This window comes from Osmerus eperlanus, chromosome 18, assembly GCF_963692335.1.
Source record: "Osmerus eperlanus chromosome 18, fOsmEpe2.1, whole genome shotgun sequence".
Taxonomy (NCBI): Eukaryota; Metazoa; Chordata; class Actinopteri; order Osmeriformes; family Osmeridae; genus Osmerus; species Osmerus eperlanus.
The window spans coordinates 5,960,813-5,977,350 of record NC_085035.1 but is presented as its reverse complement, the minus strand read 5'-3'; the positions used below and the strand labels follow the sequence as shown (position 1 = coordinate 5,977,350).

At 51.2% G+C, this 16,538-nt stretch overlaps 1 protein-coding gene across 1 annotated transcript in view; it reads left to right on the top strand.

Annotated features, from left to right (window-relative positions):
• LOC134039082 (WD repeat-containing protein 7) overlaps positions 1-15,844 on the top strand; it is a 99,996-nt gene extending 84,152 nt beyond the window's left edge. The window contains 4 exon segments of the mRNA XM_062484831.1: positions 328-410; positions 920-1,019; positions 13,504-13,608; positions 15,279-15,844. Coding sequence (XP_062340815.1) covers positions 328-410; positions 920-1,019; positions 13,504-13,608; positions 15,279-15,482 — 492 coding nt within the window. The 3' untranslated portion in view covers positions 15,483-15,844.
• The last annotated feature ends 694 nt before the right edge of the window (positions 15,845-16,538 follow it).

The following is a 16,538-nucleotide window of genomic DNA, read 5'->3' as shown; positions in this document are numbered from 1 at the left end:
GGTGTTCCTTGACAAATGATTGATTTATCCGTCTCCTCTCTCCTCCCTGTGCTCCTCTTCCTCCCCCTGTCCTCCTCCCTGTGCCTCCTCCTCTTCCTCCCCCTCCCCTCCTCCCTGTGCCTCCTCCTCTTCCTCCCCCTCCCCTCCTCCGTGTGCCTCCTCCTCTTCCTCCCCCTCCCCTCCTCCCTGTGCCTCCTCTTCCTCCCCCTCTCCTCCTCCCTGTGCCTCCTCCTCTTCCTCCCCCTCCTCCTCCCTGTGCCTCCTCCTCTTCGTCCCCCTCTCCTCCTCCCTGTGCCTCCTCCTCTTCCTCCCCCTCTCCTCCTCCAGGTGATGGACATCATCATGTACTGCATTGAGGGTTCTTTAGTGAAGAAGAAAGGACTACAGGAGTGCTTCCCAGCCATCTGCAAGTGAGTGTGTGTGTGTGTACTCAATATTCTCTCTTCGACTCCTACATTGATGGACATGATATTGCGTAATAATGTGCATTATAAATTAAATGTACGTAAATGTACGAACAAAGTCTTAAAAAACAAAACATTAAAGCTCTTCAAAAGAAGCGAGAGAGAGCGATAACCACATACTGTACTCTTAGGTCTCATCACCTTCATTTATGAGAGTAAAATTTTTGTGTGTGATGTATGCGTTGTGTCTCACAATGCTGCCATTTTAGACATTTTATGTGGCCTGCCATTTTGAGGTAGATACAGCGCCGCTGCTCGACAAGTGCTTAGGTTCGAGGTGCAGAAATGTAACTAACTAACTAGACCAGAAGGTGACCTCTTGACCTAATTTCCTCATAAGGTTGATGAGGGAGAGTCAGGAGGGGTAGGGGGGGGGGTTATTGGAGGGGTGAGCCACACGTGACAAACCCCGGCACGTGTGACGAACAAGCGCGCGTGCTCTTGTGTTCCACCAGGTTCTACATGGTGGGCTACTGCGACCGCAGTCACCGCATCGCCGTGGGCGCGCGCCAGGGCTCTGTGGCGCTGTACGATGTCCGCACCGGGAAGTGCCAGGTAAACACCGGTCACCGGTCTGGGGTGGGGGGCGAGCGAGGGGCGAGCGAGGGGCGAGCGATGCCTCGTCATGCCAACCTTGCCGTAGGCACGTTGACCCTTTTGAAGCAGAGAGCAAAATACGTTTTTACCTTTGGTGGTTCTGATGAGCTGGATGCGACCTACGATCAGGTTGTCTTCGAAAGCTCTTTGTGAGAGGAAGACGGGGACCAATCACGCACACACTCACACACTTATGCACACGCACAGCAGAGAAGGTTGTTTCCTGTACCTGAAGGGGGGGGGGGGGACTGTGGTTGATAGGATGGTGCTGGGAGGAGGTGGAGTGTGAATGCTCACAGGGGACGAGGGAGGACAAGGGAAGGGGGGGGCGGATGAGTACTCGGTCCAAGCATGGCCAGGTGCCCCCCCCATCCTGGGTGTCAGGGTGATAGGAATGATCAATACCTGGAGCGGCGGGGGGTGAAGAGGAGGGGGGGGTGGAGGGTTCGGTACACAGGGTAGCAGGCCAGTTTCAGGTGGTGTGTGTCGGGGAGGGGTGACAGGGCCATGAGGACGGACAGGGCTGGGGGGCCTTCCCTCCACATTTGAGAGGCCGGAGGCAGCGAAGGGGGTCGGCTGGTGAGCAGCCCCAGATATTGAGCGGAGGCGGGCGGGGGGGCAGAGGCGCACGGCGTGTCTCCTGTGAGGACTCCGCGCTCTCCTGCGCGGCGGAGATGAGACGGCCAAGATAAACGGACAGACAAGGGGGGGGGGGGGGGAACGCGCCGGTGTGACATAACCTCATGCTGGGCTTTCATCTCTGGAGACTACTGTTCCCAGCATCCTCTCTGAGACCAGTTCAGTCAATCTGCCGGGAGTCACGGCCTCACAGCAGGCTACTGCCGTGCAAAACAAGGTTTTGTGAGGTATGGCTGTTTTGTAGTATGTGATGGCCAGAAAAAAAGAATCGGTGTCGGAGAAGCTGGAGGAAAACGTGTGATGTCAGGGGCGTAGGAAGGGGACGTTCTTTGTTCACAGCTGAGAGACGCAGACAGCGACGGTTTAAATGGATAGACCAGGTCATGTTCATCATATTATACTCACAAGAAGTCCATCATCACTGTTGGCTACTGCAGCCTCTTGGATACAGGGGTGTTTCAGGTTTACACACACACACACACACACACACACAGAGACATAAAGACACACACACGCACACAGTGTGAGACACACACAGTGTGACACTTATTTGTTAATCTCCCCTCTGGCTTGTTATGCCCTTGTCTTGCTGACATGCTAAAACACCTTATCAGCTGTCATTTCTCTGCTTTATCTCCCTCTAAAGACGCGCCTTACCCAGGCTCCTCAGGGAAGTTGGAGAGAAGCGGGGAGAATTGCTTTGGACTTTTTTCCCTGTCAACATCAAATATAAATATATATATATATTAGATATCTATAATGTAGTTTTTTCTTCATATTTTCTTTTTTTCCATATACTGAATACATTCTCTCACCTCTGAGTGTTAGGGCCCTACGTGAATTGGAGATTAGGTTTGATTTGAGAGACTTTATTCCGTTTATAAGGTCTCACTGACGGTTCTGATCATTACGAACAAAACCTGGAGAAAAGCGCTTGGTGTCCAAGGTAACAGAAGTGCAAAATGCTCGACAGTAGGCAAGCCACAGTGGTGTGAGCCCTGTCTATTATGTGACTAATATTTAACCAATATAATGTCACAGAGGGCGTGCCTGTCTGTAAATTGTGCTTTATTGATCCACTGAACAGCACTCACAACAAAACCGCTTGAGCCCAACAGAGGAGGCCATTTATTTCTGATAACAATGGTGCCCCCCGTTCAATCTCCAATCGAGGAGGTGTGTGTGTGTACCAAAGTTAGCTTTTTCTGTACTTTTGCATACCGTACTGGATATAGGAAAATAGCTATACTATTATAGCACTTATATAGTATAGAACAGACCTTTCTCCCAGCGTCTGATCTCTGGTCTCACTCCATCCATCCGTCCATTTATTTATCCCTCCGTCCACCCACCCACTCCCTCCCTCCACCACCTACCCCACCTTCACCAAGGCAGGTTGAAGGTGAAGGTGGAGTACAAACAGATTGTTTACCTGTGAAAAATGGAGTAGCCCCCTGTGTTTGTGTGCTGGGGTATTGGACATCGGAAAAAAGCTCCGCCCAGTGTCCCCTCGGCTATTTGTAGATATTGGACTCGCACAGCCGCCCGCCAACCCACCCCTCCCAGCAAATGACTAGGATTCAGGGGGGCCGCCAATGTTTACAGGTTATAGGATTTGGCCTCAGAGGACAGAAAACTTTTCAACCCCCTCAGCCTCCCTGCCTTCCCACTGTGTCTATAAACAAGGCCGCGGTTTTGGCTATAGATTTGTTTCTGTTGAAACTCTGTAGGCAAAAGCAAAGCCGCCATCATGGGATGAGGGCTATTATTTTGGAACGCCTTCCCTCACAAAGGATTGAGAGGGTGGGGGGGGGGGGTGCGGGCACCCTGGATGGTGATGGGGAAAGGAGGGGGGGGGGGGGGGATCGCTCTATTCTGAGGTCTTTTGAAAAGGGTTTCGTGAGCTCAGCCGATGGGTGAGGATGAAATAAAAAGGTGACATTTTTGGGTCCCTTTTTTGTAATATTGATGGCGTATTGTAGTAAATGGAGCGAGGTCAGTGTCCTTTCCTTGGCCGTATTGATTCGCCCTTCAGCTGCCGGCGAAAGCCGGGAAGCGAGGAGAGGGAATGGAGAGGTGGGGAAGAGGAGGGGACAGGAGCGGTGAGGAGAGAAAAGGAGAGGTGCCGTAGGTGGGAGAGGAGCGGATGGGGAGGACAAGGAGGTTGGAGGGGAGAGAGGAGGAGAGAGGAGGGGAGGTTGGCGAGGACGGGCTTAGGGGACGAGAGGACAGGGAAGGGGGGAGGTGGAGGAGGAGAACGGGAGAGACGCGTCCAGAGGGACGGCAGGAATAGGAGAGGAGCGAGGGAAGGGAGGAAAGGCGGGTAGTGGAGAGCAGAAGTGAGGAGAGGAGATGTGAGGAGATGAGATGTGAGGAGATGTGAGGAGAGGAGATGTGAGGAGAGGAGAGAGGGTCTCTGCTGTTGATAATCCACACAGTGTCTGTGGGAGCATTATTGACTCTGCGCCAGTTACTGCCTGGGGCTCTTCATTTTTCACCCCGTCGCCATGACAATCAGAATAAAACAGGGATGGCGCGGATTCGCTCCTCTTGCCTCTGGTGTGTGTGTGTGTGTGTGTACAACACTAGGAGATTACAGCAATTCAGAGAAAGATGGGGTGGAGTTGAACTGCTGCGCCGAGATGTATAGAATTTAATGGGGGAGAAAACGATAGTTACAAAGACTGCGGCCATCTTTATTTAATATCGGGCCAGAATACCCTGAATACCCACAATGCATCATTCTTATTAAAACTAGAATGAAATTAAAGAAATTCAAAAACATTGGTATTTTTTTGCTACTTCTCCTTCATTTACAAGAGAACATAGATTTTTTTTTTTTATTATATCAAATACGAAATTGAAGGATTTAACTCCTCCTCTCACTTTTTAAATAGCGTTTCAGGGCATAGCCTGTTAGCACTCCAATGATTTTACCAGTCGGTCCCCTGTGCATGAGGGAGTGATGTGCTACTGTGTGGGCGGGGCGGAGAGAGGAGGACGACTGCTGCTGTACTGATGGCACTTTTATCATCAGCTCATTTGCAAGTGTAATTCTGCCTTCTCACTCTATTGAGCTGTTTCAACAAGTAACCATATGCCACCGACCAATGGCCTTGCATCGCCGTGGAGAATGCAGCCGCTCAGATTTAATTACAATAGCTACAATTGGCTGGAATGAGGCTCAATACACCCCAGCCTTCCACTGGGTCCACTTGAATAATTGGTTAACTGAGAGAGAGAGAGAGAGAGAGAGAGAGAGAGAGAGAGAGAGAGAGAGGGAGAGAGGGAGGCGGCTGTCTGGGACGAGGTGTCTCTTGACTGGGGGCATTTCATTTGGGCAGCGTGAGTGCGCGCGTGTGTCAGTGTGAATGTGGATGTGTGTTTTGGCTCGTGTTCACAGCCCTGGTGTCTTTGGTTACAGCTGACCTGGAAACGGCTCCCTTTCAGGGCTGGAGTCAGGAAAACTGGCTGTCTGTCTGCCCCTCTGTCTGTGTCTAACTGTGCGTCTGCCTGTCTTCCCTTCTGTCTGTCTGGCTGTCTGGCCGCCTGTCTGGCCGTCTTTACACCCAGACTATTTTCAAACATGCCTTGTACGTTCCTCTGGTTCATCAATAATGCTGCTGAGAGTAGAGTCTCGAGGCCCATTCGAATCAGGAACGCCAGATCTGCCTCCCTGTCCTCCAGCCTGTAACAGCGTGTCCCGGAGCCTGACGAACGCCACGCCGCGGTAATTGAACAAACAACACTTCCCTCCCTGCCCCGACTGTCATCCAGTCAATTCGGCCCCCCTCGCCATTGATTGGTGTGAAATCTTTAGCTCATCGGCGTCTCTGACGCGCGGCGCGAGCCAGAACGACAGGCGACGGGGACGGCACGGCTGAGAGGGTACACGGACACGCGGCATCGACAACGCCGTCGTGAGCGTGCGGCCTCCGTGTACACGTGTGCGCACACCTGACGGCGTCCTCTGCACACGTGTGTGATACAAACGGGCTCTGACGCTGGTTGGACTGATTTGGGAAGTCGCGATCATGCAAGTGCTGGGTGGGTTTATTGGAATGCGTGGCAGCTGGTCCGATGCGTGTGAGCCTGTACGTGTGTCACGGTTCTGGATAATCGGTAATAAGGCCCTTAGAAGATGCTGATTCACGTGAATGCTTTAAGAAGACGATATAAGTGTTGATGATAGGAGTTAGTGTCATCATAAGATAAGACGAGTGTTAGTTAACGGCTAATAAATCCCTTATAAGATGCTTATCAACATTCAAATGTGTTAATGAGATTGACTGACTTACTATCGCCTTAATACCTGTTAACTCACGCCCATTTCAAGCCCTTGGATCTAAAGCGTTACCTGGTTATGTCCTGCTGCCTGACCATAGCTTGGCCCGGCCGGGGAGGGGGGTTGGGGGGGGGGATGTTGTGTGGTTTTCGGATCCTGTGCAGAGACAGAGCAGCCTGGGCCATCTCCCTCATCCACAGCCCCTGCCCCAGCCCCTTCCCCTGCCCCAGCCCCTGCCCCGCCATCTGGCACCTCGCCTTTGATCTGCTCCCGTGAACTGCACCACGTCAGCTGCGCAACACTAGACCCCTTCAGCACTCAACCGCATTTACTAATTGAACAAAACGAACAAAATGGAAAAAAAAGAACCCCCCGAAAATCGGCATGGTCACCGCATTACCCCCTCCCCTGTTCTCCCTACCTATGTTTCCTGTTCTTCCCCCCCAACCCACCACCAACCCTCCCATCCCCCATACACACGCACACACAAACACATACGCCACCATCTCCTTGTCGTTACTCTGCCTTCGTGTGTGGTGTCTCTGTCGGTGTGTTGGTGTTGTTCTGTATTTGTGTGTGTGTGTGTGCGTGCACCCCCCCCCCCCCCCTGCCTATTTACTTCCTCCCCTCCACATTTCATTACCCAGTCATGTTGTGTGTACGCTCTGAGGGTTGTCTCAGCTTTCTCCCCCCTTAGCCTGTCATCTGTTCATCGCCCCTGATGAAGTGAGGGAGCTACGTTGAAAGGCAAAGCTAGCTTCTTCTTTTTTTCTCCCCGTAGCCCCTATATTTGATCAGAGAACCCCGGCACACACGGAAAAGACCCAGACTGAGGCTCAAGCCCAGCTACTGTGGCGCGCCATCTAATTGGGCCCCCAGAGTGCCACAGCTCAGCTGACAAGGTTCCCCGCTTCTGTCTTCTCCTCGAAATCTTTAAGATTTCCTACTTGCCTTGGGGGAATGTCCCTGTACTTACTGTAAGTCGCTCTGGATAAGAGCGTCTACTAAATGACTAAATGTAAATGTAAGATGGATCCTTTACGTTCTTCCATATCTCCGTCTCTCCACCAACGCTGGCTTGGTGGCTGCTGGACCTGCTTCCCATGCCTACCAGTAGGTCCGTGTTGCTCTGCGGTCTAGCTGATGGTGGCAGGTGACGGCTTTCTGTTTATTATGGTCTGTCTGTCTGGGGAATGTGTGAACTGAGATGAAGACTCTGACACTAAAATGTTCTCTGGATTTCAGTCACCCCGCACCGCAGCTTGTTCCCAAAATAATTAGGCTACTTTATTTCTCTTTTTTTATTACCACTGAGGGTCTGAATTATTCAAGGTGGTCCATTAGGGTGGCAATGGTAGCATTCCACAAAAATTATGCGGGCAAGCATCATTTAAAGTCCGCTAATATGCCAATTGATAAGTGCTTTAACATCTTTAAAAAGCATATTAATCATTTGGATCAATCGGCATTCGACAAGGGAAGTTGAACGACTGTTTGGAACTAAGCGAATCGGGGGATAAATGATTCAGGCTTCGGTAAAACTGCAGGAGTCACAGCAGGGAGGGGGGGAGGGGGAGGGGGAGGGGGGGGGTGTTTGATATGCGCCACTGACCGTACGCCCGTCTTTCACCACCCTAATTAGCTGTCCAACTTTAGACCTCGGTCCAGCCGTAACCTGCCATCAACGGCCGGGGGGCCCCCATGTGGAGTTTACTGTGAACCTTCTCTCCAAGCAGCAAAGATCTCCACAACACTGACCTGATCCCTCAGCCACACTGGAGAACTCTCAGCCTCACTTCCAGACCCCCCCCCCCCACCTCCCCAATTGGTGGTTTAAGATTTGATGATTATTATTGATTGGCCAGCCTCCGCTTAGTCAGCGCGGTAGGGCCGATCAAACGGATACAAACCAGGCTAAAATAAGAAGTCCATTTTGATTGTGGGCTGTGGAGGAGATACGAGAGCGAGATAAAATTAAATGGATGACGAGTTGTGAATGACCAAACAGTTCCTACAATAGCCTGTCTGACCCCCCCCCCCCCCCCCCCCCCCACGTTCGCCTAACACTGGTTTCACAGGGTGGGAGAGAGGAGGCCGGCGGTAGGGGATTGATTAGCTGGAGACACACCGCCCTTCAACAGGGGGCCGTGTTTTTTTCCCAGGGTTCCTACCTGTGAATCCTGGTGGACCAATTACTGGTCCTGCCCTGGATGACCTCAGGCCTGTCCAGATAGCAGCGTGCAACCTTAGCTCCAGTTCTAGCTACAGTACCAGTCACCTCCCCTTAGAATCCCCCGAGCCTAAAGCACATCTTTGATTACTGGGATTTATTGGGTTTAAGATTCCTTGAGTGATGTAAAAAATAATAATACAAATTAAATAAAAATCCGTTCTCTTTATGAAAAATGTCAATCAATCAATTGAGCTGAATTTATTTCTAAGGTATTTATTATATAATAGCTGGATCACACGCATCCAGGGGAATTGTCTGGGCAGGCCCCGCCGACGTGCCTAGCTCCTACTGGCTCCTGACAGGGTCTGGCAGGTGTCAGTCACATGTTGAGGGGGGGGGGGGGGGGCGGCAGTCTGTGGAATTACGTCGGCCTCGGTTTCTTTTGGTGTCCCTAGGCACCCTGGGAAATCAGCTGGGGAAGCTCTTAAATGGTTTTTCTGTGGCTCGCTGCTCCATGATAGACAGATTGATCAGATCTTCACGAGAGGATGACCCGTGAGATCGCGCTGACCACAGACATGGTGTATTTAAAAAAATACACAGGCCACCCTGATGGAAATATATGAAGCCATAAATATTTGATTTCAAATTGTGTAGAAACATGTGCGTCTAAAAAACCTGCAGCCTTCATCACGCAGCATCTGTTATTATCTAGCAACTCTCGCTCTCAAGTTAACCAGCTGACTTGTGTTTTGAGGGTTATTTGTTCTAAACGTGTTCAACTGGCCATTGATGTGAAATGGGATTTGATGAAGGTACAATTAAATGATGAGATTTTCAGTGTGTCTTTAATTGCGAGGGGAGTCTGAGTGCCAGAAGCGCTAATCTCATCCTGTACCGCGAGGTGAGCCCGGGCAATTTAGCGGATAGTGTCTGGGAAGCTTTATTGCGTTACACAGCCTGGTGTTATTGTCCCCTGAGCGTCGAAGAGGATTGAGATGACCATGGAGCGTCGAGCAGCCTAACGTCTTGGACAATCATCCCATCAAAAACCCAAATATACTCTCAATTACCGTCGTACCTCAAAACCGAATTTCAGGTTCATGTGTCAGGCGCTTATTATGTCGCTGTCACCGAAATCATATATAGATGAACGTTGTTGCACATTTTATACCTCTCCCTGTTCGTTTTATGTCGTGGGCTGTGACATGTTGGTGTCGGATGACCTAGGATGAGGTGTTTCGCGAAAAAACACGCGAATGGCTTTTCCGCCATAGATTTTTCAAGCCTTATATACCAGGATAACCGAAAGATAAGAACCCACCTGTTCTAAAACGTCAAACAGATGTCTGGCCTATCGCTACAGGACGCGGCCACGAACAAGTGCTCTGTCGGTCTGTCGCCAGTCCACATCCACTGCACACCCTGGGCTTTAAAGGGAACAACCAGAAGAGTAAGGCTAGCCTAGTGGCTATTGGCTAGTGTGGCCTGTGAACAGTGTGGGGGGGGCCCCCCACCAGTACTCTTCTGCTCAAAGTCAGACAAGAAAAGAACGACTGGCCTCCCAAATCAAAACCTGCACGTTTTAGTCAAACACCTGCTCCCCTGATTTTCAGAAACAGGGCCGGTGATCCAGAGAAAAGTCAATATGCTGGAAGGCACAGTCCAAAAAAGCAGTTAAATAATTGAATAGGAAGCCTGTGCAGCTGGATAAGAGCAGCAGAAAGACAGACAGACAAGACAGGTGGATATTATACTTTTCCCCCAAAAGCTGTTTTTAGGGGAACAGAAATCAATAGTGCTGGACAGGTGCCTGTCGTCGTATTATTATTTTTTTACCAGTCTCTGAAGTCACACTACTAGGTTTTTGTCTCGCCTCAAACACTGAACTGTAGATTAATCCTTTTTCACTTTGGGGCCCTTTCATAGACAGTAGACACACATGCATACACACACAGGTTTGTATGGTCTGTCTCCTGCCAGTTTGACAGAACGGACACCGTGTTGACCCACTGGACTGGTGGAGGACAGGTGTCTGGATCGTTGCTCTCCGTGGACTTTCTCTCCTGCTGTTGGTAGACAAACTGCACAGAGGTTTAAGGTAAAACCTCAGTGTTTGTCTACACACACAGACACACATAAACTCTCAGGCACTGAGATGGTGTCTAGGAGGAATACATGTCTAGGCCAGACATGTATTCAATCCCTCTCTTTGGCTGCTCTCGTGCAGAATTAGGGATTCGACACGGAACAGTCCTCTTTATTTCTTTTTCTTTTCTCTCTCTTTTCTCCACTGCTCTACACTCCAACACCTGGTTTTTAGTCGTTTGCGATGAAATCAGTATTATTACGATTATGTATCGTATTCCATTTTTATGGTAATTGTGTGTGCGTGTGTGTATTCGCAAACGATTGGTAAAAGTCCATATCTCTCTCCCTCTCTTTCGTACTCTCTATTCTTCTCTCTCTGTGTCTCTCCCTGTCCTGGTCTCTCTCCCTGTCTGTCTACCCTCTATCCCTGCCGCTCTCCCGCTCTCATCCTTTCTGTCTCTCTTTTTCTCTCTAGCCCTGCCTCTCTCTTTCTCTCTCTCTCAATCACTCTCTCTCTTAGTCTCTCTTTCTCTTGTGATGAGTCTTCCAGTACCATCACATTCAGATTTATGGTGCAGAGCTATTGATTTTGCTGCAGCATCGCAACGCTCCACTATTCTGAGGCTCCACAAGGCGTGTGTGTGTGTGTATGCGCGTGTGTGCATGTGCGTATGTTTGTGTTTTTGGGAATGTAAATCCCCAAAGCTCCTATGCAGTAACCCAGAAATGTCTTGAGAAATATGCAAATCATTGATTCATTTGCATTCGATTCCTGTGACTCTTTATCTGGCCGAGAGTTCATTAGTCACTCCTCAAACACTGGAACTCGTCAAACACCCAGACTATAGGGACATCATTTGCAATATATGTTAGATATGTCGTTTGAAGCCTGTACGTGTTAGATCTATGTAATGATGTACTGTACTGCAGTGGCATATTAACCACCTACTGTAGATATTTTCGTTTAAATCTTTCCATTAATATTTCATCTTGGCCCTCCACTCTCTTACAGCTATCTCTACAGTATTTGCTTTAAAGCATTGTCTTGCAATTAAATCTTTTAACTGATATCTTCCTATTAGGCCAGATAGTTATCTTAGACACAGTGACTGGAGGCAGACTACCATATTTCATGATTAGACTGCATCGGTCTGTTTACAAGGCAACACCACAGTCTAGTCGATGGCCAGTGTGTCGGCCATGTGATTTAAGGCAATCAATTACAGGCACCGGCAAGGATTTGTTTCAATTAGTGGAGATTGTACTGTATGTGTGTCTCTGTTGATGTAGTCACAGAGTCAGGAGTCAGGAGCTCAAAATGTTCCTGCGCCTCTAACTGGTGTATGAATCCTCCCTTCCACACACACACACACACACAAGATTAGCTGCCCATCTGGGAGAGAGAAGCCGCCGGGCTCTCTGAGCACCGGCCAATCTCCCATGGTGCAGTGCTATTACGTCCAGGAGGAGGCCCCTCCCTCCCTTCTGGTTGGCCAGGCTTGCGAGGCCCCCATCGCTGCTGAAGAGCTGTTGTCTCTCTGAAAAGCTCTCAGGCCCGGCCCCGGCCACAGCTTGACTCCCTCTAAAGCCTGGGCTGATCGCCACCGAGAGGGGGGCCCTCACTATAAAAGACCTGCTTCGATTCTCCTCTCAGGCCTGTAAACTGGGGGGGGGCTTTGTTAAGGCCGAATCGCTGGACGAAAACACATCTGTCCACTCATCCCGCATGAAAGGAGGGATGAGACTGGGAGGATGAGGTGGTTTTATTCACCGGTCCCGCTGCGTTTGGAGTGGGGATGAGTAGTAGGTGTTGGTGGAGGGGTGGGGGGGGGGGGGGGGGGGGGGGTGTTAAGACCTGACTCTGGATCAGTGGTGAAGGTGGGGGTCCTCCAGCTTCCTGTTGAACTGCTGGGCTCTAAGCTGGCCCTGGATCAGTTTTGGAGAGCTGCTAGCCTTCCAGCAGGAGGGCGACTGGGAGGATGATAGCCGGGCTTCAGCACCACAGAAAGGCACAAATGAATGACAGATATTGACATGCAATTTGGTGTTAAATCTATGGCTACTACAGAGCTCAAGGTCAGTCTGCACTGAGGGGTTTACGTGTCTGTGGGGGGGGGGGGGGGGGGGGAACAGGAGAACCTCCTGCAGGAAAGCAGGAGGTTCACAAAACCTAATCTTCTCTTTTGATTTGTCGCATTTCAAACATAACTCTGAATTCCTGTCAGATCTTTTACCCTTCCGTTTCCCCTGAACCGGAAAACAGGGTGCTGAGTAGACACAGGGAAAGTGTAGTTACTCTGCTAGTTGTTTTATAACCCACTCTGGAGTGTGCCGGGACCACAAGCAAACCTGGCTCCGTTTCATATTGATTTTACTCAACCAGCTAGCTGTCTTCAGCCTCACAGTCTTTACTGTGTGTGTGTGTGTGTGTGTGTGTGTGTGTGTGTGTGTGTGTGTGTGGGTGTGTGTATGCGGGCAAGCGCGAGTGTGTAAGTATTCACACACCTTTGCGTGTTCACTGTAAACTTCCCCCACATTCACATTGTATTTCTTATCATTACTTTGAGGGTGTATGTATTTCTTTTTTGTATTCCTCATAATACCTCATATTCATCCCAACTTTCATGTACCAAAAAAAAAGAGAAAAAAAGGAATTAGAATTTTTCTTAATGTGCCTATTTGAGTGGTTCTGCGCTTGTTTGGATGGTTCCCGTCACTATGAATGATTTATCAGCTGGCAGCGTGTGTCTGGCCTCTTCCTGGAAGAGCGTAGTCAAGCGTATCTGACACATACCTCTTATCAACGCGCCGTCACTGAGTAGGTGTAAGAGCTCGCCGTGAGAGGCTCTTAAGAGGAAGACCACTGTTCCTGCCCAACGATAAGCCAGGGTGTACTGTACTCGCTTGGACGAAGTGATCGCAAAAGGCGAGGAATTGTTCTTTCCTGTCACGTGGAAGTACTCTCGCGCCGTTTCTGTGTATGAAGGCTGTCGTGGCCGTGTCCTGTCGTGACTCATTGTGTCTTTCTCCTGCTTTTATCTCTCCCTCTCTCTCCCTCCACCCTCTCTTTCTGTCTGTCACTCTCTCTCTCTCTCTCTCTCTCTCTCTCTCTCTCTCTCTCTCTCTCTCTCTCTCTCTCTCTCTCTCTCTCTCTCTCTCTCTCTCTCTCTCTCTCTCTCTCTCTCTCTCTCTCTCTCCTCTCTCTCTCTCTCTCTCTCTCTCTCTCTCTCTCTCTCTCTCTCTCTCTCTCTCAGAACATCCACGGGCACAAGGGCCCTATCACAGCGGTGTCCTTTGCTCCTGACGGACGCTACCTAGCCACCTACTCCAATGCAGACAGTCACATCTCCTTCTGGCAGGTGAGAATGCGCACACACACACACGCACATAGCGGTTGACTCGGGGCCTAGTGGAATCCCACAGATGTAATGGACCTCCAGGGTGTAGAGTGGTGGGCTGCTGTCTGGTTCGGCTCCAGGGTTGTCTCCAATCACTGTTTCCTTCCCAGTACTGGCGCTGAAGGAGGAGGCTTCTGTCGAATCCTCCGACACTGCCTCCCTCATGTCTAATCATCCACACACACACACACATACACACACAGAGCCTCCCCCTGCCCCTCACTAATGACATTACTGTAAACGTAAACCGCGAGTGCCGCGCCGGCCGGACGGCTGCTGTGGTAATGAGTCTGCAGACTGTCTGTCGACCTCTCTCTCTGAACCTCTCTGGCGGGGCGCTGCCAGCTCTGAGGATTGGGATGGGTGCTTGGCTGGGGGCTGGGGGCGAGGGCTGGGGGCCGGGGGCTGGAGTCGAGACCAGGGCTGGAAGTTGGCGCGGATCAAACTGGAGCCCGGAGATCCGGACTGGGACCAGGACAAACTTGCTACTGGGGTAGTCCACTGTGGTAGTCCACTGGGGTAGTCCACTGGGGTGGTCCACTGAGGTAATCCACTGGGGTAGTCCACTGTGGTAGTCCATTGGGGTGGTCCACTGGGGTAGTCCACTGGGGTGGTCCACTGGGGTAGTCCACTGGGGTAGTCCACTGGGGTAGTCCACTGTGGTAGTCCATTGGGGTGGTCCACTGGGATAGTCCACTGGGGTGGTCCACTGGGGTAGTCCACTGGGGTAGTCCACTGGGGTGGTCCACTGGGGTAGTCCACTGGGGTAGTCCACTGGGGTAATCCACTGTGGTAGTCCATTGGGGTGGTCCACTGGGGTAGTCCACTGGGGTGGTCCACTGGGGTAGTCCACTGGGGTGGTCCACTGAGGTAATCCACTGGGCTAGTCCACTGGGGTGGTCCACTGAGGTAATCCACTGGGGTAGTCCACTGGGGTAGTCCACTGTGGTAGTCCATTGGGGTGGTCCACTGGGGTAGTCCACTGGGGTGGTCCACTGGGGTAGTCCACTGGGGTAGTCCACTGGGGTAGTCCACTGTGGTAGTCCATTGGGGTGGTCCACTGGGGTAGTCCACTGGGGTAGTCCACTGGGGTAGTCCACTGGGGTAGTCCACTGGGGTGGTCCACTGGGGTGGTCCACTGGGGTAGTCCACTGGGGTAGTCCACTGGGGTAATCCATTGTGGTAGTCCATTGGGGTGGTCCACTGGGGTAGTCCACTGGGGTGGTCCACTGAGGTAATCCACTGGGGTAGTCCACTGGGGTAGTCCACTGGGGTAGTCCACTGGGGTAGTCCACTGGGGTAGTCCATTGGGGTGGTCCACTGGGGTAGTCTACTGGGGTAGTCCATTGGGGTGGTCCACTGGGGTAGTCTACTGGGGTAGTCCATTGGGGTGGTCCACTGGGGTAGTCTACTGGGGTAGTCCATTGGGGTGGTCCACTGGGGTAGTCCACTGGGGTAGTCCACTGGGGTGGTCCACTGGGGTGATCCACTGGGGTAGTCCACTGGGGTAGTCCACTGGGGTAGTCCACTGGGGTGGTCCACTGGGGTGATCCACTGGGGTAGTCTCCGAGACAGTGCAGGGTGTCCTGGTGTGCAGCTCACCCTCTACTCTCCCTCCTCCTCTCCCCCAGATGAACACCTCTCTGCTGGGCAGCATCGGCATGCTCAACTCGGCCCCCCAGCTCCGCTGCATCAAGACCTACCAGGTGCCGCCTGTGCAGCCGGCCTCGCCCGGCTCCCAGAACGCCCTCAAGCTGGCCCGCCTCATCTGGACCTCCAACCGCAACGTCATCCTCATGGCGCACGACGGCAAGGAGCACCGCTTCATGGTCTGAGCCGCCCAGCACCCCCCCCCCCCCGCCCCGCCCCCCCCCCCGGAGCCCTAAGGAGGCTGTGCATAGTTTACATTGTTAAGTCTACTGTTGTTTTTTGATTACTTACACTGTAGCCATTCCTTGGTATCCAGACCTTGTCGTCCCCCAAGTTTAGCACACCCCGCTACTGTGGTTCTGTGTGTGTGAATATGAAATCTACACCTTAAATCCCACTTGGTATGGCCCCACTTTTCCCCTGCATTTACACTGTCTGTGTGTGTGCATGCGCATGAGAGAGAGAGAGAGAGAGAGAGAGAGAGAGAGAGAGAGAGAGAGAGAGAGAGAGAGAGAGAGAGAGAGAGAGAGAGAGAGAGAGAGAGAGAGAGAGAGAGAGAGAGAGAGAGAGAGAGAGAGAGAGAGAGAGAGAGAGAGAGAGAGAGAGAGAGAGAGAGAGAGAGAGAGAGAGAGAGAGAGAGAGAGAGAGAGAGAGAGAGAGAGAGGTCTGCTGTCATTGGATGGAGAGTATGAGGCAGGGTGAAAGGTGTGCGCGCATGTGAGAGAGTGGGAGAGGGCTTTTCTTTTTCGATCCATACCAAGTGTGTCACAGTATACAGGACATGGGCCCCTCCACTCCCAAACGGATGTACAGCTTCTCACATGAACACGCCCACCCCCATCCTTGTTCGAACTTTACATCACTCAAAGAAGGGTGCGGGGCGTTTTAGAACTATCCCTGGTCCCAGAAGACGATCATATCACGGAACACAGATGCTATGTCATTTGAAGTGCGTTGTGTTGCAGTTTTGTTATTAATGTTTGTGATGCGTCCATTTGTTTGTGTGTCTGCCCCTTCCTTATTTATTCTAAGTTGATCTCTGCGATGGCACTGAGTTACTGATGCTTTTTCCATCAAGCTTAGCCGGCCTGTAGAACGGCCCTGGTATAGATTCACCCATACTCCTCATCAAGATACCCGACATCGGGGTACGACAGATATATAGAAAGATCTAGTTTAGAGCTGGTGTCTATGTATAGTGTCTATGTATATAGTATTTGAGGACCCTCCACTAGACTCGC